The sequence below is a fragment of the Calonectris borealis genome, chromosome 6 (genome assembly GCF_964195595.1).
Source record: "Calonectris borealis chromosome 6, bCalBor7.hap1.2, whole genome shotgun sequence".
Taxonomy (NCBI): Eukaryota; Metazoa; Chordata; class Aves; order Procellariiformes; family Procellariidae; genus Calonectris; species Calonectris borealis.
In genome coordinates, this window is record NC_134317.1 from 35,337,542 (window position 1) to 35,363,097 (window position 25,556).

Genomic DNA, 25,556 nt, shown 5'->3' on the forward strand with positions numbered 1-25,556 from the left:
AGCCAAAAAGCTTTAATCTGAGTGACAGAAGTACCACTTCTGATTGGATGAAGTAAGCATGTGGGGTCAAAACCTGAAAAGCATCAGATCATAGAATCACAGAATCATTTGGATTGGAAGGGACCTTTAAAGGTCAGCAAGTCCAACTCCCCTGCCATGGGCAGGGACATCTTCCACTAGATCAGGTTGCTCAGAGCCCCATCCAACCTGACCTTGAATGTTTCCAGGGATGGGGCATCTACCACCTCTTTGGGCAACCTGTGCCAGTGTTTCACCACCCTCACTGTAAAAAAATTCTTCCTCATATCTAGTCTAAATCTACCTCTTTTAGTTTAAAACAATTCCCCCTTGTCCCGTCGCAACAGGCCCTACTAGAAAGTTTGTCTCCATCTTTCTTACAAGCCCCCTTTAAGTACTGAAAGGCCTTGGTTTTCACATGGTGCTTTCTTATAGCTTTTTTTGGCAGGACAGTGCACCTTTTGAGCACTGATACTTCATGATTTAATAGCCTTCATTGTTACTGAATGAATTCCACTGTAGTGTGCAGGACAGTGCAGAGACTAAGAATTACAGGACACCTTGTCCAGATCTACTGGTCAGGCTGGGGTGCAGACACTAGCTCCTGAAACTTTAAATGGGTATGCAGCGAGTGGGTGAGATAGATTACAGGAACGAAGCTGGATGGTATCTTGGTAGTGTTGAATTCAAGTAAAGAAGCATTCTGAAACTCTGTTAACAGACCAGTAAGAGTGTGATATATCTGTCCTTAAGCAGCTTTCCTGTGATGCTTTGGCTAGATACCCATATTTTGTCAAAGCTCATCCAGAACCATTGTTCGTTGCAAACGAACAAATGCTTTGGTATCTCAGAAAGTAAGTGATGGGTGTCTTCATCTATTGCAAGGGAAGTGATACACTGGGAGGTTTTTTTTGTTTGTTTTAACTTAAAGAAAGCCTCCCTCAAGGACCCTCAGCAGCTCAGGTCAGAAACTTTAATGGGCCTTGGAGACAAAAGATGCAGCTGTCACACTTGTAAGGGACTCCACTGAGTCAGTGTCAATTAAGTTGGTCACCTTCGGATAGTATCTTACTGGAATTTGGGTCTACTGCAAATTCAGCTTGTAGCTGTCAGGATCATTATGTTGAAATCAAGACAGTCTCAAAGATACTGGAATAGATGTCAAATACTTCTATGAAGACTTCTTTGCATTTTAGTACTCCCCACTTCAGCCTATCATATCTCCTTTTCAGGCTTGTTCCCTAGCACCGATCCCCTCCTCCTCTTTGTACAGAGAATTTATTTATAGATACACTGGTGACTCATTTTTCTGCAATTACACCTACCCATTTTCTTTCCTTGTTCCTCTTCCTTCAGCTTGATTTATGGCAGTGCCTCCTCCACCTTCAACCTCATTGATATGCCAAGATAAGGCAGCTGCTGGATGCACTAGACTAGTTAAGTGCTGTTTTCAGATCTTCCCCATTTCAGCACTTTCTTTAACCAGAAAGAACCTGCCATTAACTGTTTCACCTAGGGAGCCATCTGGTTGCACTGTGCTTACCGTTTAACCTGGTCTGAGCAAAGACTTTCTAATCTAGATGACAGAATGTGAAACTCAAAGGAGAAAAGGTCCAGTTCTAAGGTAAAGCCAGCAAGAGCACATTACGGGAAATAAGGGGTCCAGTTAAGAGTTGCTATCCATCCGAGACCTACATAGTGATGTAATTAGAGGTATAGCTGGGTTTTTTTTTTTGTGCTGAAAGGCAGCTTGTTGTTAGAGCGCTTTACCAGAACTCAGGAAATGTTGACAGTTCGAGCCAGCGTTAGTTCTTTCTAAACCAGCTTCTCTCTCAAGCAAAGTGATCAACATGCAAGTAACAGAGTGACAGAACCAGTGCTTTTAAGGTCCAATTGCACAGCCTCCTGCTTGTATAGCAATTGCATGTTTTCCAGCTTAACTAGGCAAAATGGGTCACTGCTGTATCAGCTGGTGTCTGGAGAGGGATGAAGAATAATTGGGAGCCAGAAAAAATGTTAATGTTGATGACCTGCCATTTCAGTCTGTGGGTAAGGAGTCTAATGTCTGCAATGAAAATAATGTAAAGAGGCAAATCTTACCATCTGCTGCTTTTCAGTAGTGGTAAAAATGTCCTAATTAACAGGAAATGTCTATTGTACTGTGAATAATACAGAGCTTTTAGCTGGGTTTACAGGAGAAGAAGAGTCTTGTTTAGAGTAAGAAAACAAAGATCAGCAACAGTAAGATTTAGCTCCTTTCCCCGACAACCCTGAAAGCTTTAAAGCTCAGTTCTGTTTTCTTAACTAGGTTTTTGTCTTTCTCCCCACCTCCCCCTACTGTTTACTGGCATGCTGTTAATTGAAGGATAGTCATGAGAGCCAGATTTACAGCATTTGTTTGTGTGCCTTAAACAGATCCTGTCTGTTGCATAATATTTATAGCCTGTAGCTCTGTGAAAGAAGGAAGGCAAGACCTTCAGGCTTCCTATCAGCAGAGCAATGGAGGGCTAAATTACTGCAGTATCTGTTGATCCCAGACAAGAAGGCTGGACAAATACGCATTTTTGTTTGATTCGTTTTAATATTTTTTTTCTTCCACAATTTTTTTCTTAGTATATTGTCTAGTCTTTGCAGAGGATCATAAAGCAACTACTGAAAGCTTGTGGCTAATCTCACTATTATTACCTTACTACTCTGACTATTGTACCAAATAAAACTTAAATGCTGTACAATACTAATATCAACTACAGTATCATAATATCTAAGAGCAATTCAGACTATATATATGATATTCAAAAATGGAGTATAATTGCTTGTAACACTTGCCTTCACTTCTCAAAAGAATCTGTTTGGAAATGGCTTGCAAGCTGCATTACATTCTCTGGCTAGTAGTAATTTGATCATAAATGATGTGACCTTAGGAGTTTTAGGGTTTCCACAAGTGATGGCATACATCCCAGAAATCTTGCTGGTAAAAGTTTATACAAGTAAGTTTATTTAGTATGACAGCACGGTGGGAGGGAGCAGGAGGAATAGGTATCACGTAAGTGAGCTCAGGCAGAAGAGTACCATGATTTACTTCACAAAGTTTAAAATGCAAAAAAGACACTTGCAAATGTGCCTAAATTGAAGAGAATAAAAGTAATTGTTAATGTCTTCCCCAGACTATTAATAAGATGTCACCTACATCCTTAAAGATGACTCTCAGACAGCTCAGAGAAGGAGCTTCCATGAGCTTACAAGATGTACTCACAATGGAATACAGACTGAGCCAAGCATGCATGGTAAGCAAGCAACTGAGCCCTTTGTCTCTCTTCAGCCAAAGGGGGGTAGCAAGTCTATCAGAGACTAAGTTTTATATAGATTACATCAAGGGCTCACAATTTATAGGTTTTCATTTTCAGTATCTTCTTTGTGTGTTTGTTAGGCTGTCACTTTCTTTTTCCCAGTTCCATGTCTTTATATGCAATTCGAAGGAGACTACATTAATGATGGTCAGATGGGAATGGTAGAGGGCTTTTGTTAAGAAAACTATGATAATGTTTTTTTATCTTTCAGAGAGGCCATGACTTCTATGAAGGGGTTCGGGCAGGTAAGCATGCACATCAGAAATGTTTCTCAAACTTAATAATATGCAAACTCACTGTTGTGTTGCTTCTCTAGAGGTTAAGAAAAGCACATGCAGCAGCAGCCCAGAGAACACGTCCCAGCCTGCTACAGTTTTTGCTTATTGGACTCCTGTATGGCCAAAATTTATTATTTGTTCCAAAGTGTAACAGCTGTGTTGTTTCCTTTGTGTAATCTCCGTTTCCACCTGGTAACGCAGCACCATGAAAAGGTTTCACTAGTTCATTGGGAAAGTTCAAAATATATTTAATGCTGACAGTAGTGAGTAGCTACATGTATCATTTGTCTGTCCAGATTTAGTATTGCCACATAGCTGGTTCAGCCAGCTATAAGATGGTTTAAGACTCAAAGTCAAGAGCAACTATTTGTTAGGACAGAGACTACTTTTATGCATGTCTGAAATATCTCTGTATAGAGGTGTCTTACTATTAAAAAACTATATATGTAAACTTAATGTTAAATAATTCAGCATTTTAAGGCACCGGTCAAGATAGATAGTGGTAAAAGTAGAGCAGCAGCTCAGCAAGTTCATCTAGGGGACAGACTTAGATTCTGTCCTTGATTCTACTGCTGATTCACTATGCAGTTTGTCAAACCCGATGTCACATCTGTTAGAAACTGCAGTAATTATTTATGTACTCTTCAGCACAAGATGAAACAAAGCTCAGGCATTTCCTTTTCCAAGGAGCTTACAGTACAAGACATTTGGATGAATAACATTTTGGGGTGGCTTTTAATTCACACAGTTATATACTCAAGTAGTATTATTATCTCCTCCTCATTTTTTATATCTGTCTTTATAAAGTAGTTTGAAAATCCACTTGAGTAGTGGATATTAGTTTGAGCGTTCACTATTAGTAATACTGTATTAAAGATAACCTGGGGTGAGAGATGCAAAGTTTGTTTGTACATCATGGAAAAAGTTTCTGATTTTAATTGATTAATCTTTAGCACTTATTAGCAGAGACTCCTTTGAAGAATTTACAACACATGTTGAGAAGTACATGGTTTTCATTGTGTTGGTAACGAGGACAAAGATATCTTAAAAAGAATATTCCTAGGATATATTTTAAATCACCATATAAGCTGCTGAAATGTAGTTATTCAGGAAGTGACAAACTCAAAGTCTGAGAGTCAGATGAACACCAAACCAAATTCTCACTTGTGATGGACAAGGTCATTAAACCATCTGGGGATGCGGTAGAGGACAAAAGCACATCACTTGTCAGTATGGCCAGTAAATTACACAAACTGCTTGTAAAGAAAGCAGCTGCAAGAGCAGCAGTTGGGAAGCTTCTCTTTTACGTAGGATGATGTAGCAAAGGCTTAACTATATCAGAGGACGAGGGAAAAAAAAAAAAAAACCACACAGAGATCCAGCTGCACTGAGGGGATTGCTAAGAATAATAATTTGTTCTTGAAGCACTTTTGCTCCTGCTTACTGCGTATATCTTGTTCTCAGATTTGTCTTCTAAAAAGTGTTTCTCTTGTTTAAGAGTGTTGCAGAATCTGACTCCAGATCATTTTTGTAGTTGGGTCTAATCTCATAAAAATCATTATCCAACAATGTGCTGAGCATCCTTTTTAATAGGAAGTAAGATTATTAAGTACTTCATAGGATCAACCATAGTGAATAAAAATGAAAATGATAAAAATGTTAACTCAAGTATTAGCTTTTTCTGTATTAAAACATTACATTCCAAGCATTTAAGAGCCAGCTGTTGACCCTATCTACCACAAGAGGCTCTATCACAAAGTAAAGTTAAGATACAATAATCAGATTTTAGTTTTTGAAGATTGTTTTTCAGCAGCAATGGCCACAGGTCAGGTTTTAATAACAGCTTTTAGCTGCTTCAAACCATAATTTTAATAGGAATGTTAGGGAAGTAGTTTAAGAGTTTTTTAAACCTGCTTTGACCTGAGGTCAAAATTTCATTTTTCTTTTAGCCTGTTTTCTCTCAACCAGACTGAAAATCTGCTGGCAAACAGTCTTCCCCATTTATGATTCTTGTGATTGGAGCTGCTAAAGAAAAGCCAAAACCCTTAAAGCATAAAATACACAGATCATATTTCATCATATTTCATCAACATTTTCCCATATAATGGTAAATGTGGTCTTTGAACACTTTTAAGTATCCATTTTTCACCTTGATTTATAGAATAATACATAAACTAAGAAATGCATAGCTCTGGGTAATTTCCAAGAATTTTGTTTTTTAATTCTTACTGCATAAGAAAAGTGGTCATTTTTGGAGTCAGTACTCAAACACATCCAGGTCGACTACAATTTCAACGGCCTGAGGGGACAAAAATCTGTTAAATTAGCCTCCTAACTATTTGTGCAGGAATGTACACTTCAAACGGAATTGTAAAGGCCTTCTACGTATTGCTGATCCTGCAAAGATCTTATTTCTGTCTGGCTTCTGCCCTCTCTCCTGCAGTGCTAGCAGCTGGCAGATGTGAGCCTTACCCTGGGCACACAAACCCCCTGCAGTCAGTGAGTAGGCAGAGAGATCTCATTGCAACTAACAGAATTTCAGGTGCTTAGAAACATCAGTGTTTTGACTGTGCTGAATAAAGCTAAGCAATAGATCACTAATTGAAGTCTGGTAAAGTCACTGCTACTGAACAGAGAGATTTTGGATTTTTTTTTTTTTTAAAAAGGTAAAACACAAGAAGAAACCCTTAACACAATGTCTATGTTCAGTTACTTTATCCTAATGAACTTCCCTTAGCCTACCTTAGAAGTCTTCGGAATTTTTGTTCTGTTCTTGTAGTGATCGGTATCTCAAAACTGGAGAAACACAAAATATACAGAAATTAATGCAGAAAAGGAATATTTTCACGATACTATTAGAAAACAAATATTTTAACTCATATAAGATTAAAGATTTCATTGGAGAGACCATTATGAGCATTCAGTTTATCCACCAGAGTAAAACAGGCCACAGATCCAAACAGAAAGATTAACTTGATTATGGCACAGTAGTGCCATAGAGTGGAGAATTATCAGCAATTACTACTGTATTTCAGAGTTGAAGCTGTAGTAGTATACACATGGACTTCCCCCCCCCCCCAATTTAAAGCATCTCTTGTCAGTGTTGTTGTGGATAACAGTTAAGATTATTTTGGCCAGACTGTGAACTTCAACTAAAGTTGAAGAAAATAATTAGATAAGTACTACTCTGATGGAATAAATATAGTTGATTTGGGACAATTATGTATTTTGACCCAAACCAATCAGTGGCTTCACATCACAATGTTTAAAATTAACTTGTAGGATCATAACTTTTCAGTAAGTTACCCAGTTGAACAACCTAGTAAAATCACTCTTTTACAGCACATTTCTTTTAAAGAATTGCCCACATGGATTCTACTATCTGTGGAATTGCAGCTTGTATCTATATAACGGGTTTCTTCTCAAAATTAGTGTTTATTTGTATCTAAGGAGTCCTTAGTCCTGCATTTGCAGGTAAATGGTTGCAGGGCTCTGATTCTTCTTTCTCTTTGGAGATGCAAGCTAAAGAGTTATGATGCCTGTACATCTTCAGCTACAGAAATATTAATTAGTGTAGTTGTCATTTGAGTGGTATTTATTTTCTAGGCATTTTCCAAGTGTTGGTTATAGAGGGAAAAGTTAAAAAGAATTTTTCAAGTCACATTTTTTACCACAAACTGCCATAATGCCCATCTTTTGATAAGACACAATCTTTAGGTGGTTATTCTTTCCACTGAACTTAAAATCCAACTCCTTTGCAGATTTCTCATCCTGAATGGTTCTAGTTTAGTCACCAAGAATGAAGTCTGTTGAGAAAGTTGAGAGAGACATGACAACTTACCAAAAAACAGCTGTTATTCTTCAAAATATCTAGTCTCTGTGAGTGTCTTCCTTTCACACGCCTTTAGAACCATCCTACTCCAAAGTCTTTGACAGAAAAAACAAACAAACAAACAAACAAACAAAAAATTCTGTTCTCAGCAGAGAAACTTGAGAGGTGCTTTCTGCCCGTCCTCCCTTATATGCTGTGGGCTGTGTGGGTCAGGAGGCCTCCCAGAACACAGGTGCATCTCCAAACCAGGTGCTGAAGGGACCTTCACACGTCTGAAGGGAATGTGTGTTGAGGAGGGATGTTATGAGTCAGTGCATCCTAGAGAGCCACAGTTACTATAGCTGTTCTTTTTTGACTTACAAAAATTTCACATTTTGAATAGCACCTTTATGGGTTTTCTTGGGCCCAGAAAGGTGCTTGGAAGGACGCTCTGGAATTCATATTGGTCATTTTTACACACAAATAAACTCTCTCTTATTATTGTTTGCTAGTGCAGCTGTTCTTGCTGACATGCCTTCAATATTCCTGTGATACAAGGAATGTTTTTTGAGAATTGATATTTTCTTGTTACGCTTTTACATGCGATTCATTCACTGATGATTTTATCTTCAGTGATGTACCTCCCAGGATACAGCGTAAAGTATACATACTAAGATTATAGAAATCTTCACAGTTAAATCTACATAGGTCTGCAGTATCTGTCAGTATTCACAAATAAATATTCTTGATTTTCCCACAAAGATACTCTGCTTTACGCTTTCCTCATTAGTTATTTCATTATTAGTTTATATGATGTGTTTAAATTAGCTTTAGGCATTTAACACCCACTTTGAGTCATCTTCTATACTCTACCAAGAGTCAGATTTTGCATAGAGATGTGAAAGCTCTTGTCCAAAAGGAGCATTACGCATACTGTTCCCAGATTCACATCAAAGAGCAGAAGACAGGCAAGAGTAGTAGGTCTAACAGAAAGCACTATTTTCAGGTCTATTCCTTCAAAGCTTGGGCTACTTCTGAAGTGATCCACAGTTCCTTCTGTCATCAGGCAGCTCCCAGATACGTCTCTAGACAGGTCACAACTCAAGAATTTTTATTAGAGTAGAAATATATGTTACAAAAACTCTGTCTTCTCCAGAGCGTATTGATTTTTCTCCCCCATATATTCACTGTAGTTGTCTGTTTTGATACAATCTGAAGTCACCTTAATTAGAGAAAGTTTACAAGTAACTTTTGTGTTTTTATACTCCACCTGACAGTGCTGATTGACAAAGACCAATCCCCCAGATGGAAGCCAGCTGCTCTAGAAGAAGTCAGTGATGAATTTGTGGACGATTGTTTTAAGCCACTGGGAAACAATGATCTGAAGTTGTAAAGATCAAGCCTATTGACATCTTAATACATCTGCTTAATTCTATGATATAAAAATTTATAGTAGTGTGATAAAGTTTGACAAGACTCTTTTAGCTAGCCTGAGATTTGTAAGTCTAATTTTTTGCATTCAGAAACGTTCTCTTTTGTTATGCTGCCATAATGAAAAATTAATCATATCTCTGGTTAATAAGGGGAAAAATTACTTCAAGGCAAATTGTTATTTTTACTGCTTTACACAATGATTAACATTTAATTTTTTGCATCAACTCTTAGTTTAGGAGGAACCTTTGGGGGAGACAGCGTGGTTAGGGATGACCTAATAAGCAAGAAGTCAGGAGACCTTTGTGCTCTTGGCTCTGTCACTGATCTGTTAAATTGGGATTGTGCCACAGATTCTTCTCTATACAATGAAAATAAAATATACTTAAAGCTTGAAAACAGTCAGAGCTACAAAGGAAAATGCAAGACATGCTAAATCCATGGTGTTAACTAGTCTTTTAAATAAAAGGTCAGACTGACACATTGTTAGTCTGAGAGCAAGAAATTGTACTATTGATTTAACATTTGGTCAGTATACAGTCTTGCTGTGTGATGTAGACATTGTTTCAAATGTCATAATATTGCCAGAGCCTAGAGCACACTTCTGTTTGCTTGTGAAACCAATTTTTTAAAAATGCCATTAAGTTTGATTGAACTGCATAATTAGTTTTTCATTATTTTAAAAATGGCTCGTTTTTCCTGGTCTCAGAGTGGTGAAGAAATAACTGCCTCAGACCTTCCCCTGAATACCAAGCAGCACATTTCCTGTTGATGTTAGTGATGGTGCAATGATTTTGGTGGTAGAGGTCAGCCTGGCCCTAATACTACAAGTGGCTGGAGTTCACCTATACCAACTAGTCTGGGGTGCCCGTGAACATCCTGTCTGCTGGGTGGAAAATTTTTGAAAAGTAGGGGGAACACAGAAACATGTATTGAAGGTAACGAATAGGGGAAAACATGAAATATCTGCTGCTAGGTGGATCGTACAGTTTTTTAACATAACATATCCTAACAAATGTATTTGTTGGGATCAAAATTTAAATATACATCAAAAAACCCTTGTTGTATGTGCATTGAAGGTTGCTGGGTTCTGATACTAGTAATACTTGAAGTTACATGACATAACCAGAGCCCCTTGATAAAAGCATAACCTTTTTGGGGGGTAAAATGAATTTTTCTATTGTGTGTGCAACACATAGCTACTAATCTTTCTTCAACATTAAGACTGCATGCTTTTTTATGGTTAATCAAATCATATATCAGTATCTCTTCCTACTTGTTTCTACAGTTATAGGCAGGTCAAATACAAATTTTGGCTTCTCTGAAGATGAACCACTGAGACTAAAGGAAGAAAACTTTTGTTCAAATAACATAGTCAGTAATCAGCACTGGGGAATCAAAAAGTCAGCGCTACAGCAGAACTGTTACAGAGTTTTCAACATTGGGCAGTTTTTATTACTGACAGTAATGGTCTACTCTGGCTTAAGGCTCCTTCCTTCCTAGAAGCTGTTGCCTGGAAACAAAGTCCAGGAAATTCAGGCATCAAGGTGAACTACTAGAGTGACTTTCAAAGAATTAGACGTGAGCAAAAGGGAGAACAAAATCAAGAAAAAATGGCACCTTGCTTTGTCACTAGAATCTTTAAGATAAAATTGTTAAATTTTCAGCTGCCAGTTAATGTTACCATGTACATATTTGTTATGAGACAGTCCCTAAGTTTATTTTCAAAAGGAATTGAGAGATTTCATTAATATCTCTAGGGTAATTTCTGAAAATATGACTTGAATTTCTACCTCATGCTGGTTCTGTAAGAAATGTAAACCTCCCCCCTTATTTTTAAAATTTTTTATATGTTTTAGATTCTTAAGCTGGCTATTTTTAATTTATTTTTTGTAAGTTGGTTTGTTCCATTATTTTTGTACAAAAGGAGCAATCTTCAGCGACTATATTTAATGAAAAACACAGTAATCCCCAGGGAGTAGGGATCATGCCTTCTCTGACTGAAAAAGATGTAAAACATTTTAGCAAGACCATACTTCTGAATCAATAAACTTTGACTTGCATGTTCAGTTGCTTCCAAAATTTATGTGAACGGGATTTATCCCAAACTCATGGTAACAAGACCCTGTCCAATCTGTACATTTTTATCAAATAAAAGTCTTACAAGCAGATGGTAAGTTTAATTTTATTTGGTCCACAAGAAAGTATTTGCCACAAAAATATTGTAAAAATATATTGTAGTGTGTTTTATTTGGGAATACTGATGTGTCTTACTACAGAAACGGCAATTTTACAAAGTTGTGCTGCAGTTAATGTGTTTTGAACCATTATCAGAATATCAAGTCAGTCACATAGTACCCACTCAGACTATACTTATGTTTCCTGGAAAAAATATAAAGCAAATGTATTTTTAACTCCTAAATAGAAGTAAATGGTTTTGCAGAGTATGCCAGTCCTATACTGGAGTGCCCTTATTACACAAAACCAAGTCAAAGAATCAGTGGCAACTTAGCTGGAAAGCCACTATAAGTGGCTTTATAAGACTATAGCACAGTTTAGAGTAATCTAATGATAAGTAAACAGATACAATTTTATTTAGGTAAAGAAGTCTTCATTTTTATTGTTATTATATATTACTATTGTGCCTATTAAAAATACAGCAGAACTCTGGAATGAGCTCTCCTTCAATCCCTCACCAGATTGTAGTATTTAACAGGTTGGTTTTTTTTTTTTTTGTTAAGGGTAAGTGCTTTATTTATTAAGGACAGCATCTTGTAAAAGAGATTATTTTCCTGGTGAGAAGCTGTCTCCCTGTTGTTTGTAAGTTTGTTTGCAAGCTTGTCTGCTTTCCATTTGCTGCCTGCTTTCCCTGAAGTGCCAGTGTCATAGAAAGCATCATAAACCAGCTGGAATTGCACTTCAGGCCATATCGAAGCTGCTGTAATCTTCAAGCGTTAATGAGGGAAGACAAGCGTTGTGGTTGCAGGTGTGTGACTGTTGGGACATAACAAGCAGCAGGCGGTTCAGTCGCTGTCGCGTTATGGGCGGCTCTCTGAGCAAGCAGTGCAGCCGTCCCACGCAGCAAGTGCTCCAAATGGAAGCTCACTGTGAAGCACGTTGAATTATACCTAGGTAACTTTCTCCTTTGGGGAAATTTTGAGTGTTTATCAGTACAGATGCTATGACTTAACTTGACGCTATTTTACCTTATAATCCTGCTTGCTGTTGGACTGTGCAGTGGCAGCCTGCCAATGGAGAAGTTGCTGTCAAAAGTGCATCTGATACTCTGGCTCCAGAAGAGTGCCAGGTGCTAAGGCTACATCCAAAGAAAGGATTTGAGACATTGCAGCAGCAAGCACCGCAACACCTAACTCCCCGCAGCAGCCACCAAGGGATTTGTACGAGGGTCAAGGCAGGTACACCTAAATGCTCTCTTGAAGCGACTGCAGTTTTCTATCTGCTATTGACCTGTACCCACCTATCTGGCAAATAATGTCTATGGAGTTAGGGTGCTTTGTTTTTTTTTCCTCGCCTTTTTTTGTTTTAATTACCGTCTTTGGCAGTGTTAACATTCTTGAGCCAAGACTAATGTTGCAGAAAAGTTGGCCTTTTTTTGTAATAAAGCTTTATTTTAGCTATAATAAGAATAGGACTCTCTTTTAATACTGTGCTTAAGCAATATCCAATTAATGTGTACTGATCTGATCAGTGTTTTAGTTTTGCTTTTTTAATTCACCCTAGTATATGGCATGGAGTTTTTTTAGATAGAGCAAATATAGGGTATGATCTAATGTTTTACACGTTTTAGAGCTTCCAGGAGCATCACTGTTAGCAGTAGAATTTAAATGGGCCATAATACCTTAGTCCCACTTTACATATGGCTTCAAAGACGACTACATTACTTTAAAGAAGATGACATTACAACACAGGCAGATTTTTTTCCCTTTTTCAGCAAAAGCCTGAGAACAGTCTTAGTAGCAGGGTCTAGTCTGGTCAGTGTGAATTAATGGGAGTTTGTGCCGTGTTACAAAAAAGCATTTTTTACCATTTACTCTTGATACAACCACTTCCCCATACAGGTGAATTTCAAATCACTAAACTTGTGTCAAAGTTTGCAAAACAGCTCAATTCATAGACTGTCCTGTCTGAGAACAAGCTACAAGTAACGACTGACCTGGTCCTCTTTCTGCTTGCTTACCATGGCTTGAAAATCATGCTTTGTATCATTTACTAGAACTACGTGTACCTTTTAAAAACAGTAACAGTTTTTGCCAGTATGGAAAGCATTTTTCTATAAAATGAAAATGTGAAATGGAAAGCACTTTGATGTAGGAAAAAACCCTATGTCTTTTAAACTGGCCATAACAGAAAAAGGAACAAACAAGTGCTAAAAACCCAAGCTTCTACAAGGTATTCACTTTGTATAAAATGTCAGCAAAACTGTAGCTTTAAGATGACTATGATTAATTCATCCCTTTCTTGATATCTCAAATGCTAATTATGACTACAGTAGGTCAGGCTGCAAGTCCTGGAGAAGCAGGGTGCAGCGTGTGCATGCAAGGTAGATAAAATCGGTAAAGAATGTAGCCCTTTAGCTTTGGGCCTAAGGCTTATTCACTAATTCAGTGCACTGCTCAGCCTGTAGGTTTCTGTAGCTTATATTTGCATCGCCATACACAGTTTTACCAACAGGTAAGCGATGAGCCTACAGAAGCTGAAGGAAGGCGTTCTGTCCCAAGGGTGTAACTTTAGAGTGAAATTTTAGCATAATGCAGCCATAGTTCCCATGAAATACATAGTCCTAAAACATTGTTACACCTTTGAAGGTTCATTTCACTAGTTAGCATCAGTAGTTTTTGCACACCTAGCTGGGTTACAGCGAAAAACCAAAACAAAACCCCCAAAACCCAGCACCCTAACGCCAAAGAAAAAAAAACCAAACCAAAAAACCAAACAGCTTTGGTGTGAACGCAGTGATCAGATGTAATTAAACTATCTTACTGCAGGATTTTAGATAGCAGCCTTCATGCATTTACAGAAGCTAGAGCATCTGTTAATTATAATGCACTGTTTATCAATATTTTAATGTTTCTCACTGGTTCACTTAATGGAAGTTGAATAGTACCATAATCCACATGGTTTCCTGAATATTGCTTGGTTTTATGAAATGCTTCTCATCGCCTTCATTATTTTGTGGTTTACAGATTTAGTCAGGTCAAAGAATCAAAGTAAAATTTATGACAGCAGTTATCTTTGCTGCATGTAGACCTTGGTTTCTCTTTAGCAAAATGTGGACAGATTTACCAAGCATAGAGAGTTCTTCTCTCTCCACCTACAAACAGGCCACTGATTTTTTATGCAGTACATATAAATAATCCACGCTTTGTTCTTGAGCATCTTTGGGGCTTCTGTGGCAGTGCTTGTACAGTTGCACGGCAGCCACATTCTTCTCATCCTCTTTCTTAACACTAATTTCTGATCACATTCAACACATACAAAGACAGAATACTCAACATACAGCTGATAACAAATGACACTTGATTAATAGATTCTACTGTAATCCAATTTCTTAGCAATACAGATTAAAAGGCAAATTTTTTCAGCCTCTCCTTGCAAACACATTCTATAGTGGCATTATGCTCAAATCACAGCTGATTTTACTTTATTTGCACTAGTACCAAATACAAACTGCTTAACAGACAGGACACTCACTGTGAAGACAGTCCTTGCCAGTCAGGGCTCAGGGCACATCGCTTTCGATATAAGGGATGTCGCTATATTTGCTTTCAGTCACTGCCCACTGTTTCACCGCCTGATCAAGAATCTCACGGGAGAGACGGTGCGCATAGTCTAGCACTATAGTGCTTGATGGACCTTTCTCATCCACCTTCACTGCTATCAGTGACGATTTCTCCCCAGTGCATCCTTCATTACCTTCCCTGATCCTTTCACCCTGGATAGCGTTTGAACCTGGAAAGGCATCCTTGGATTTGATGCATCCCATGGTACATTTGAAAACGCAGCTGCAAAATTCAGTTCAACAGCATGTTTTGATAACCTGGAAATGGTTTCCTTGTTTGATGCACAGTGTTGCTGCTTCTTGCCAGTGGTTCCAGTTATTTTCACAGAACAGAATGTCTCCTTTTGTGCTTCTTTACTTCTGGAGAAATCTGTCAAAATATAAAGGCAATAAGTAGTTTGCCATTCTCAGCGAGCTCAAAGGAAAGCTAAATTCACTACTTGCAGAAGCAACTTCAATAAATCTCAGCGTGTTGTGCGTAAAATGTTTTTATCGGTAACATCCATCTACTACAAGTAGGCAAAGCTTGACCTGAATTCAAGCTGCCTTTGAGTGCAATTCCCAGTACGTGATGTAAGCCATCTAGGAATGTCAACGCCTTAGGAAAAAAAAAATAACCTGTTTCTTCCAAACTGACAATGCAGTGCTATTTTCCTGAATCTGTAAACAAATACTGTTTAACTCCAGTGACTGCTGCTGCTAAAAAAAATAAAAACAAACCCCCAAAACACCCCCCAGAAGCACCACACAACCACCACAACACGAGCTTTGCGTCATGGCTGTTGTACACCCTTCGGGCAGGAGTGACACTAATCCTCAGCGTCATTCTGCTGTTGCTCAAGGAGGCTTGAGCATGCAGCCACTAGAAGGTATTCACAAGAAGCAAGGGCTGCTTTTCGTGTTCTCCCTCGAGGAGTTGGGGAACGCAGCAGCCGACTGCTGTGTTCAGGGCAGTTCTGACAGAGCTAGAGCACCACTCCTGCTAAAGCGGGACAACTCGAGATCTAGAGGAGAGTGAGGAACGAAACACCTGACGGGCCTTTTGTCAAACTCCTCAAGAATCAGAATTGGTCAGCCCCAAATTCCGGTATGTGTTTTTTTGTTTACTAGCCTACAAAGCTGTTTCTCAGGCTATTTTCTTTGTACAGGCAAAGCAGAGTCTCATGATAAGCCTGACTTTGCTTGGCATGAGCTTACCCACTGATCAGAGTGAATAGACTGCCAGCCAAAATAAAGACTGGGCTGCACAGAAACCAACTGTTCCCTACAGCTTCACCCGATGACGTGGTACTAAGGTCAGCCAAAGTTAAAGATTTTTTTGTAAATAGCCTTTGAAAACATAATCATGGCAAAGATGTTAAGCCTTATTTATTTGCTTTATATACTGGGGGAAAGAGGGGCTCCAGTCCAGTCTTTGCAGAGGAAATCAATCCCACTTGCAGGCAAATGGTGCTTCACAGGTAGGATGGGACTTCCCCAGTCTAGCAGCTGACTCATGAGAACCAGGTTCACGGTGACAAGCTTCTCTCCTCTTTCTGCTAGGGCAGAAAAACATCACTACCTGCTTAGAAAACAGTTTGTAGGACTGAAGTGCCAGCACTCAGAAGCGATGGTTGGTGTTCCTGGCAGAAAGTCAGACCTAAAGGGCTTCTGAAACCACGAAGTACGTACGAATGTTTTCATACCTTCAGCTTTGCATCAGAACATTTCAGCGTTTTAGAGCAATGTTTGTAAATCACTAACAGAGTTCAGTAAGCTGCTTTTGCGCGTAATGATACACTGCAGCACGCGCCAGTGTATTTTAAGAGTAGGCAGTATAGTTAACAAGCCTGTAACATAAACCCTGCCGCTAGCATTTGTAGTTTTACCTGACACGGAGGAGAGCTAAGCTATCAGTGAGATTTTTATTCTAGTAACTTGTTATTAAATGAGTAAAAGGAAGGATTCCCTTCACTGCCCAAGAAACCACATTTATGGAGGTTTATAAAAAAAACATGAGCTTTATACCCATGTCTATCAACTGCATGCACTGATGAAACTTAAAACGCTTACGGAACATGCTTAGAGACCAGAGGCCAAGGAGACGTCTGAAAGCAATTCAGACATCTGAATAATTCAAAACTTTCTAATAGTACTATCTTGTGTATGTCTAATTTCAATATTTACCATTAATAAAACATTAATAAAGTAATTTCCACTTGCTCTTCTGGACAAATACGTCGCTCGAAGTATCTAATATGGCAAAGAGTCACTAATAGCATCTCTAACCCACCATTGCTGATACCTGAAGGCTGCAGTCTTTACCCTGTAAGGTAACGCACGAGCTTCCCTGGGAGGTACACAGGTATGCTGTCCACTCCCTTCTCGCTACACTACTGGTGACAATTGGAGTTTTAGATTAGGTATCGTGTCCTCCTTAGGCTTAGCCAGAACTGTAAATATTGTAGATTTACACCTCAGATTCCCCAGCCATACAAATGCTCTACGCCACAGTTGATATAACAACGTATTTTATCAGAGTTTCATCCCTGACACTTGATCTGATGACTATGCAGATTTGGATTTTTTATCTAAGTTTGGAGCCATATTCTTTTATAAGTTATCCTTTTTTGCACCTTTTAAAGGAGGTCTGTTAAATGGTAGCCAGCTTTAGTTAGCATTTTATCATTGTTTTAAGACGTTTCCATCCTACAACTGGAGCTTTCCTTTCCTCTTCTGTTAGGGGACACCAGCAGATGAGCTAGTGTCCAGCAGAAAGAAGGAGGGAACGCGAGTAGAAGGAGGACAAACATCTCCTAGAGCAAGGAGGGAAAAATTCCATAGGTCAGCATCTTCCTCTGCAGGATTTACCTCTGTTGCCACCTTCTTACCTCTGTCTTTTCATTTGGGCTAAATGAAATGTTTGTCTGACTGTCCTACACAGAGGAAGGGACAGGCTATAAAACTTTTAGATAGCAAGGCATGCAAGACAACTAAATTGTTCTAAATTGGTTATTAGTTGAGCTTAAAAGCAAAGTTATCGACCCTAGTTTAAATTCTCGACTCATTTCATTATTTATAGAGCGCAGTACCTTCCAAGTCACTGCAGGACGTTTTATAGTTTGCCCGCTCTACTTGAGTTAATAATTGTTGGCACAGAAACGATCGCAAGTGAAGTTGCCCTCAATCTTCTGACTGCTTTCCTGTTTTTCTGACAACAATTGCTTGCACGTACATGGTAAAGCACCGTTTAAATCCCCTCTACCGAACTCATCTCCAGAGCGTTACGTTCTGACAGGAATTTTAACATCTCTAGCTTTCCTCACAACAAGAGGAAAAAAAAAAAGTGCATTTTACTCCCGGCACGATGTTTCATTCAGTCACTGCACTAGGCAAAATTGTCTGATAGGAGTCCGTTTCTTTCGGTGTCCGAGCTCTAATCTGTTGCCAGTTGTCTTTCAGAAACCACGGCGTAGATGGGTCAAGGCTCAGGCCAAAGCCCCTGCAGATGCAGCTCCCCCCGTGACAAGCTGCTGTGCTTAGTGCAGTGCTGCGAGCCGGAATTAAAGCAGCACCATCACAAACCTTAACACATCGGTCTCTTTCTAAAGACCGATTTTACAGGAAGTGAAATGTTGATTTAATTCATCTTAAAAAGACAAGTTCCTAGCCATGCTCAATTTCAGTGGACATATAGTCAATATGCTTTTAAAGACCTCGTTTAACTTCAATACTATAAAGGCTGCGTGTTGTTTTAAGAAGAGTCCTGAAAACAATCAATTCCCTTCCATATTCCTGGCACTGGAAGCTCCCGAGGACAAGTTCAGGTGTTGTTTCACCTATTATGTTATTTACTACACATGAGCCCTGTGGTACCGCAAGGAGAGAGACGATATTGAGGGAGTCATACCGCATAGCTGAACTCACCTTGCATGAGAGGGCTAAGCAGTCTCTTTGCCAGCCTTGCTACGTGTTTCCTGCCAAGGTAAGTTCATTTCTAGCCCCTGAAGGAAACAAAACAATGGTAAAAAGATGCCTGCAATTCATTATTATACGATAGAAAATAGAGGGGAAAAACGCATCAATAGCGTAACTGCAGTTTTATTTAGATAAATAGACTTTTTAAGGTATTAAAATCATCAAGAAGAAATAATTACAAAAGGATAAACGTGAGCTATCCAAAAAAAAAAGAGTTTCGCCTGCCTCTCCGGAATATGTCTTCGTATGATGGAGACAGGCATAAGAAACAGTTCTGCTGTTACACAACATCTCGAGCTATCACAGACAAATAAGTTCCTGCTACGATTTAAATGGCTTCCATCCATAAGACCTTTGAAAAAATCTCCTTGAAGTTCAATATTATACTGCAAGGAATCGCTTTCTATAACACTTTTTGTTATGGCAGTCACCGGATTAAAAATAAGTCGTGCTTTTCAAAATAGCTTAGTGCAGCTTTGCCCAATTGAACACAGCGAGTAATTTCTGCTGTCACAGAGCCAGGCTCCTCACTTTCCAAACTTTTAGGCTCAAATTTGGCTCCTTGTAACCCTCCTCCAGCCAGGGAGGCTTGTAGTTTTTCCCTCTGTATCCAGGAGAGAAGGTCAGCATGCTACTTACCAAGAACCCGTCTGCTTTTAACAAGTTGTCCCACCTGCCCCCAGACAGACAGCTTCACAACTGGGACTCTGCAAAGAGAATCAATAAATAAAACTTAGCACTCATGAAGATGTCAGAGTTGCACATTATCACAAAGTTAGATGAATCTGTAGCGCTGACCTTGCAGAAGTCTCTTCACCCACAGTATTTGACTTTGCCAAAGGTAAAGGGGATGATACAGCACTTGGGAAATCAGACTGAATGGCAGGCGCAACAATTGATACACGGCACCCAATCCCGGCGCACAGCGGGGCCACTGCTCGGGCAAGCGGCCCATATGCAGGATGCCAACCTCCTTCCACAGCAAGTCCAGTTACGGACGATTTCAGCAAGGATTTAGGAAGGGTAATACGCCAGCATTTGGAGCGCCCCATCTTTTGTCGAAGTTTAAAAGTTCTCCCCTGTTTTCCCTTCTCCCTCTCAGAGCTGCTGCCGAGACCTGGACCTTTAACATCCAAGTGCATAGGCAGAATAGTCAGATAATCACAGTGCTGCCATTATCATGGAAACCATAAACATTACTCTTTGTAACAAAGAGATTCAAACTCAAGGCAGGTGACCCAACTGACGTACCACAGAGGTAAACCAAAGAGCATTCAGGCATCCAGACCTCTGAACTGCACCGAATCGCGTTAAATATTTACATCCTCCATATAACAACCACAGAATCACAGAATACCAGGCTGGAAGGGACCTCAAGGATCATCTGGTCCAACCTTTCTTGGCAAAAGCACGGTTTAGACAAGATGGCCCAGCACCTGTCCAGCCAAATCTTAAAAGTGTCCAATGCTGCGGAATCCACCACTTCCCTGGGGAGATGATTCCAATGGCTGATTGTTCTCATGGTGAACAATTTTCCTCTTGCATCCAATCGGAATCTCCCCAGGAGTAACTTGTACCCATTGCCCCTCATCTTTTCCATGTGACTCCTTGTAAAAAGGGAGTCTCCATCTTCTTTGTAGCTACCCTTTAAATACTGAAACATGGGTATAAGGTCTCCCCTAAGCCTTCTTTTCTCGAGGCTGAACAAACCCAGTTCTCTCAGCCTTTCCTCATACGGCAGGCTTCCCAGTCCTTTGATCATCTTTGTGGCCCTTCTCTGCACCCTCTCCAGCCTGTCCACATCTTTTTTGCATAGTGGGGACCAGAACTGAATATAATGACTTCTTTATCTCTGCTGGTGATGGCTTTGTTGATGCAACCCAGAACCCTGTTGGCTTTCTTTGCCGCAGCAGCACGCTGTTCACCCATATTGAGCTTGTTGTCCACCAGGACCCCCAGGTCCCTTTCCACAGAGCTGCTCCCCAGCTGGGTAGATCCCAGCCTGTGCTGCACTCCTGGATTATGTTTTCCCAGGGGCAAGACCTTACATTTGTCTTTGTTGAACTTCATAAGGTTCTTGTTAGCCCACTCTTCCAGCCTATCCAGGTCTTCCTGCAGGGTGGCTCTTCCTTCCAGAGAGAGACACAGAAACCCAGAACATCTTATGTCTGCCCTTCCTCCCCCTAGGAGGGGGGATGTTATTCACGAGGATACAGTATATTGATACGTGTATCAATATGCCTTTGGATATTCTGCAGTTTTGAACAGAGCAGCGGCACGTAAATGGGAGAGGGATGAACCATTCGCTGAGTGCACAGCATCTCCTCCGTCGCCGCAGGACGCAGAGGCTCCCCGTGCAGGGCAGCCCCAGGCAGGGGCTCTCAAAGCGGTCCAATCCACCAGTTTTGTATTTCTGCCTCTCTTTAACGTCCAGTTTTCTGCAAATCCTACAGAGCAGACACGCTGGAGTAATGTTTATAATAAAGTCTCCTTCTAATCATAGGAAAAGAAAATTTTACAAAGCTAGAGTTATTTTAAGACAAGCACGATTCCCAAGATCCAGCTATCGCAGGCAATCACTGAAATACCTAAATACACCGAAACAATTTGGGCAAGGAAGAGCAAAAATGGAGCCCTCGTTCCTCGCAGGGCCATCCTCTCCCTCTCGTGCGCTTACTGCCAACAAGAGATAAGAGCTACCGATCGGAAAGGGCAGGAACGGCAACCCACCGCTGCGCAGGATTAGCGCGTAAATGAAAGTCTCCTGGTTATCTGTCTCAGGGTACGTGCTGGAATCGCAAAGCTTGGTCTTCCCCGCCCCTGCCACGGCCAGAATTGATAAAACTTTTTCAGGCTTCTAAGCCAGTTTGTAACCGAATGGGGAAAGAACACACTCACTTTTCAGAATCGGGATGACCCCTAGCTTACTTTAAAAAGCTTTCCGATAAGGGGACAGGTGATGTAGCAAGCAACGGTGAAGTACGGCAAGGAACCTTTAGGTGAAAATACCAATAGTTCAGAGAACAGCAATGCCAGGAGGTACAGTCCTCAGCGGCCACAAGGTTAGTTTTCATCCAAGAAAAAAAGTCTTGTTAAAAGTAAAGAACACTGTGTGTAGCTGTCTAATTTCATGAAAGTAAAACTGTACCCAGTCAGCCTGTCCTGAAATCCTCCAGTACAGCCGTTTATTTACCAGAACTGCATGCAGCTCGGAGAGCAGCCTGAAGGCAAGAGGCGAAGAGGATGCTGAAAACATCTTACAGGTTCTCCTCTCGCTTTAACTTAGCTGCTTGTCCAACCAACCGTACATACTCCTATTTTCTCCAAATTTGGACGGAAATATGTACAATGTATTAATTCTGCTTGATTTTTCAATGCCTGGTGGTCTCAGAATACAAGTGAGCAGCCATTTATCAGTACAGACTCTCTGCCAGACCACGGACAAGGAAGAACATTAACATAACCTACCCTCATACAAACAGGAGCGGGATGCCTACTGTTGATGAAAGCCTGTTTTCCAGATGGGTAAGAGTGGACCAATGGATTTCCTTAGCAAGTGAGGCCTCAGAGCGAGGTTGTAGAAGAAAGGGCATGGAGAAGATGCAGAGCTTCTCAGAAACTCCATCTGCAGGCAGTTTAGCCAAGATTTAAGGAACCTAACTCCAGAAATTATAGAGGAATGCATTGGTTCAGAGAAAGGAAAAGCTAATGGTCATAGAGGAGAGCTGAAACTCTCTAAGAACCCAAAAACAAAATAATGCTCAAAACTGGTGAGTGAACAAAATATAAGAAAAGGATATAAAGTTTTTAACGTAGATGCACAGCTGTTTCCTTGCCCCGTGTAACATGGAAAGATATGGGTTTGGCACATCTTTCAACAAAGCCCACAGTTCTTGATATTATCAGCCTACCCCCCCATTATGCATTGGCTGCAAATCTACAGCCTGAAGACGACCCCCACAAACATTTTCCCCACAGCAGGGGAAAATGCAAGGCGTACCATCAAAGGGTGTCAGAGAAACTGGCCAAGTCCCACACCGAGGTTAGACTGCTCTAAAGCATGGCGCTGGGTCCAAACGCAGCAGCCTGTTGGTTTATTACAATGCTGTGACACTGTTTTGAATGAACTAGAGCGGAAACTGTATTTTTCTATACATACCACAAGCTGTCCTAACAAGTCAATCGTGGAGTCACAGCCTACCTATTAACAGCCCACCTTCAGGAACACATTAAAACATCAAGCTACTCATACTTGTGCTAGAACTTAGGATCTAGCCTTGTTTATAAAGGTATGTTACTGTCCTCCCCAGCGCCAGCCGAAGACAGACTGCTGCAGATGACGAGCGGGGATGCACAAATCTTTACAAGCCAGAAAGCCCCTCCTGCCGTTATCACTGGCTGCTGCCCAGCCTGGGGATCCTGCCAGCGAGAACTGATGAGCAGCAGCAGGTAAAACAGTGGATCGCTATCTCGGTCTGACAGGGGCGTGTTTTATTGTAGTATCTGTCACAAGATTCAACTGCGAACATATGGAGCTGCAGATCATAAGGTATGAATGAGGTACGTTGGTTTGCTTTGCGACGTCCTTACGAAGGCAAAAGCCCCAGGAGACTAACGCAAACGAAAGTCAGAAGGAAGGAGATGGCCAGGATCTGCCCAAGATCAACCAGAGAAGAGTAGGAGAAAAGCAGCACACAACCCTATTCTGTTCTTTAATCTCCCCATACAGAAGCCAATTGTAAAACTGGGAATCAGAATTAGGAATGCAACAGAAGACCCGTTTTTCCACGTCTCACATAGGAACGCGCAGGAAAACACAGCCCCACGTTTTAAAATCACAACTACGTTACTAATGATTAGCAGAAATAGCCGAGGAGTAAGAGAACAAAGTGAGGAGTTAATGACCAGATGCTCCAGCTGCATGAAAGCTGCCCAGAATTGCAATAAAGAACTGCGTCAGCCTTAAAAATCCCACTGTCTCACGGCTCTCCCCCAGTATTTGTTTTCTGGAATTTCACCACTCCTAACGTGCCAGCTTCTACTTCTAATGGAGCTGACGCCTTCGCGCCCAAGACGCGGGGCGGCTGGCAGCCAGGCGAGGCAGCCGTGCCCCGCGCAGCCTGGCAGCGCTGCCGGCTCTGCCCCGCCAGACCCTGCCCAGGAACCACCTTGTCCCCGGAGACACAAGCGTCGCGAGGCTCTACCCAACTCCTTGTGCGACACGTACAAACCAAAGGGATTTTAAAGAAAGAATTTTCTCAGCAGAACATAATGAAGAAGAAAACGAATTTATCTGTACTTGAAGGTTAAAAATGGCACTTTGTTAAGACTATAGTATAAATTCCTGTCTTTTTCCTTTTTTTTAAAATTACTATATTTAGAAACCTAATTTGGACTCCTACTTCCTGAACTATGAGAAAGCACGAGATGTTTCTAAATGTTTTACAATTTTTGCCATGGCTGATCTTACCCTACTAAATCTGTATTTTACAACGTGCTGGATCAAGGTAACCTGCCCTGCCCAGGTTTGTGCTGAAGCTTGGAAAAGGTACTCGTGGCAGAGCAGGGGCAGACAAGAAACCCTCACGCCACCTCGGCCAGCAAACGCAGTTGTCTCATGTCTTCCCCGCAGCAGGAACGCAGCTTACAGAGAAGCAGCCACGCCGTTTACCTTCCCACTCTGCATCACCCACATCGCTTTACGTAGTACTACCTCTTCCTGGGCGATCCCATGGGTGCCAAGTGGAGCAGCACCTCCGTTTTGCTCCGTTTTGAGGACTTTGTAGCTAGCAACCTCACCGTGAGATGATGGGAGGAGTAAGGCGTCACCGCTGCCCGTCCTGAAAAACCCCACCTCAAAGCCCAGCCCTTCCTCCTTTCCTCCACAGCATAAACTTACGATGCTGAAGGCCAGTCCTGCCCACAGCCACTGGTCACCCCGTGGGTCACCACCCATTGTGACGGCTGCAAGGGGACACAGCCCATCCCTCCCGCAACACAGCGCCAGGCTACCCCGCTCCTCCTTGTAGGTCCTAAACCAGATGAGACCCAAGCAAGAAAGCCGTCTGACCTACCAGCGCGGTGGCGGTGGTTTAAGTGCAAAGAGCATGTTGTAAACGTGATCCCACCGGCGTCCCTCCAGCAGGAGCTCCTGGAGAGGGTGCTCCTTCCTCCAAAGGCGCCTGCACGGTCAGGCCCTCGTCCCACCAACGCCGCGTCCTCCAGAGTCCTGCTGGTCAACGACACGGACGTGAAAACGCCACCAAAGCCCATCTTGACACCACTTTGGGGGAACTACCCCAAGCGCGCCCGGCGCGGCGGCACCGCCGGGCTCCCGGCGGGCAGGGCCGGGCGCTGCCGGCAGGCAACGCCCTCCCTCCGCCCCGCACCACCGGCACCAGCTTCCCGCTTCGCCGCCGCCGGCGGGAGCTTCGCGACCGAGCAGCCACCGCCCCCGCGCCCCGCTCCCCGCCTCGGGGACCTCCCGGGCCCCCCGCCCGGCCGGGGAGCGGGCAGCCGGCCCGGCCCGGCCGCGCTCGCACAGGTACCGGCCGGGGAGGGGCCCCCCACCCGCCGCCACTCACGCCGCTCCGCTCCGCTCCGCCGGGCGCCCTCCCCGCGGCACCGCCGGGGCGGCCGCGGGCTCCCGGGCGGGGCGGGGCGGGGCGGGGCGGTGCCGCCCCCCCCGTGCCCTTCAGCGGCGCCGCGGCCCCAACCTGCCGCCCCGCCCCGCCGCTCCGCAGCGGCACCTGCCGCCCCGCCCCCCCCGGCTCCCCCCCGCCGCCCTCCCGCCTCCCCGCCGGCGGCAGCGGGGGCCGACGTGCCTCAGCGCCGGGATGGGGCCTGCGAGTTCAAATTTGAAAAAAAAAGAAAAAAAGAGGAAACGGAGAAAAAAATCACCCACCCAGGAAAAT

At 42.0% G+C, this 25,556-nt stretch overlaps 2 protein-coding genes across 7 annotated transcripts in view; one reads left to right on the forward strand and one right to left on the reverse strand.

Annotated features, from left to right (window-relative positions):
* The window catches only part of HIBCH (3-hydroxyisobutyryl-CoA hydrolase), a 49,347-nt gene extending 38,393 nt beyond the window's left edge, over positions 1–10,954 (forward strand). For 2 of the 3 annotated variants that reach the window (XM_075153654.1, XM_075153655.1), the window contains exons 12-14: positions 3,183–3,302; positions 3,577–3,610; positions 8,732–10,954. In XM_075153654.1, coding sequence (XP_075009755.1) covers positions 3,183–3,302; positions 3,577–3,610; positions 8,732–8,847 — 270 coding nt within the window. In that variant the 3' untranslated portion in view covers positions 8,848–10,954. The remainder of the gene's footprint in view (positions 1–3,182; positions 3,303–3,576; positions 3,611–8,731) is intronic. The other variant, XM_075153656.1, reaches the window with a different exon arrangement.
* Positions 10,955–11,058: 104 nt separating this feature from the next.
* AKAP19 (A-kinase anchoring protein 19) lies at positions 11,059–25,290 on the reverse strand. Of its 4 annotated transcripts, none has more exons than XR_012674158.1 (5): positions 25,227–25,290; positions 24,717–24,871; positions 19,282–19,349; positions 18,592–18,668; positions 11,059–15,055 (listed from the first exon to the last, which is right to left on the reverse strand). XR_012674158.1 is itself a non-coding variant. In XM_075153658.1 (4 exons), exon 4 carries the CDS (start codon positions 14,887–14,889, stop codon positions 14,626–14,628), a length of 264 nt encoding a protein of 87 aa, XP_075009759.1. In that variant the 5' UTR covers positions 14,890–15,055; positions 19,282–19,349; positions 24,717–24,871; positions 25,227–25,290; the 3' UTR covers positions 11,059–14,625. The 4 variants fall into 4 exon arrangements, 2 of the variants coding, with proteins under 2 accessions (XP_075009759.1, XP_075009758.1); XR_012674159.1 differs by having other exon boundaries at positions 24,717–24,874; positions 25,227–25,289; XM_075153658.1 differs by lacking the exon at positions 18,592–18,668.
* Between the last annotated feature and the right edge of the window lie 266 nt (positions 25,291–25,556).

Bases quoted from the DNA above. Each gene is read 5' to 3' on its own strand.
- AKAP19 (XM_075153658.1), bottom strand. From the start codon at position 14,889: ATGGGATGCATCAAATCCAAGGATGCCTTTCCAGGTTCAAACGCTATC.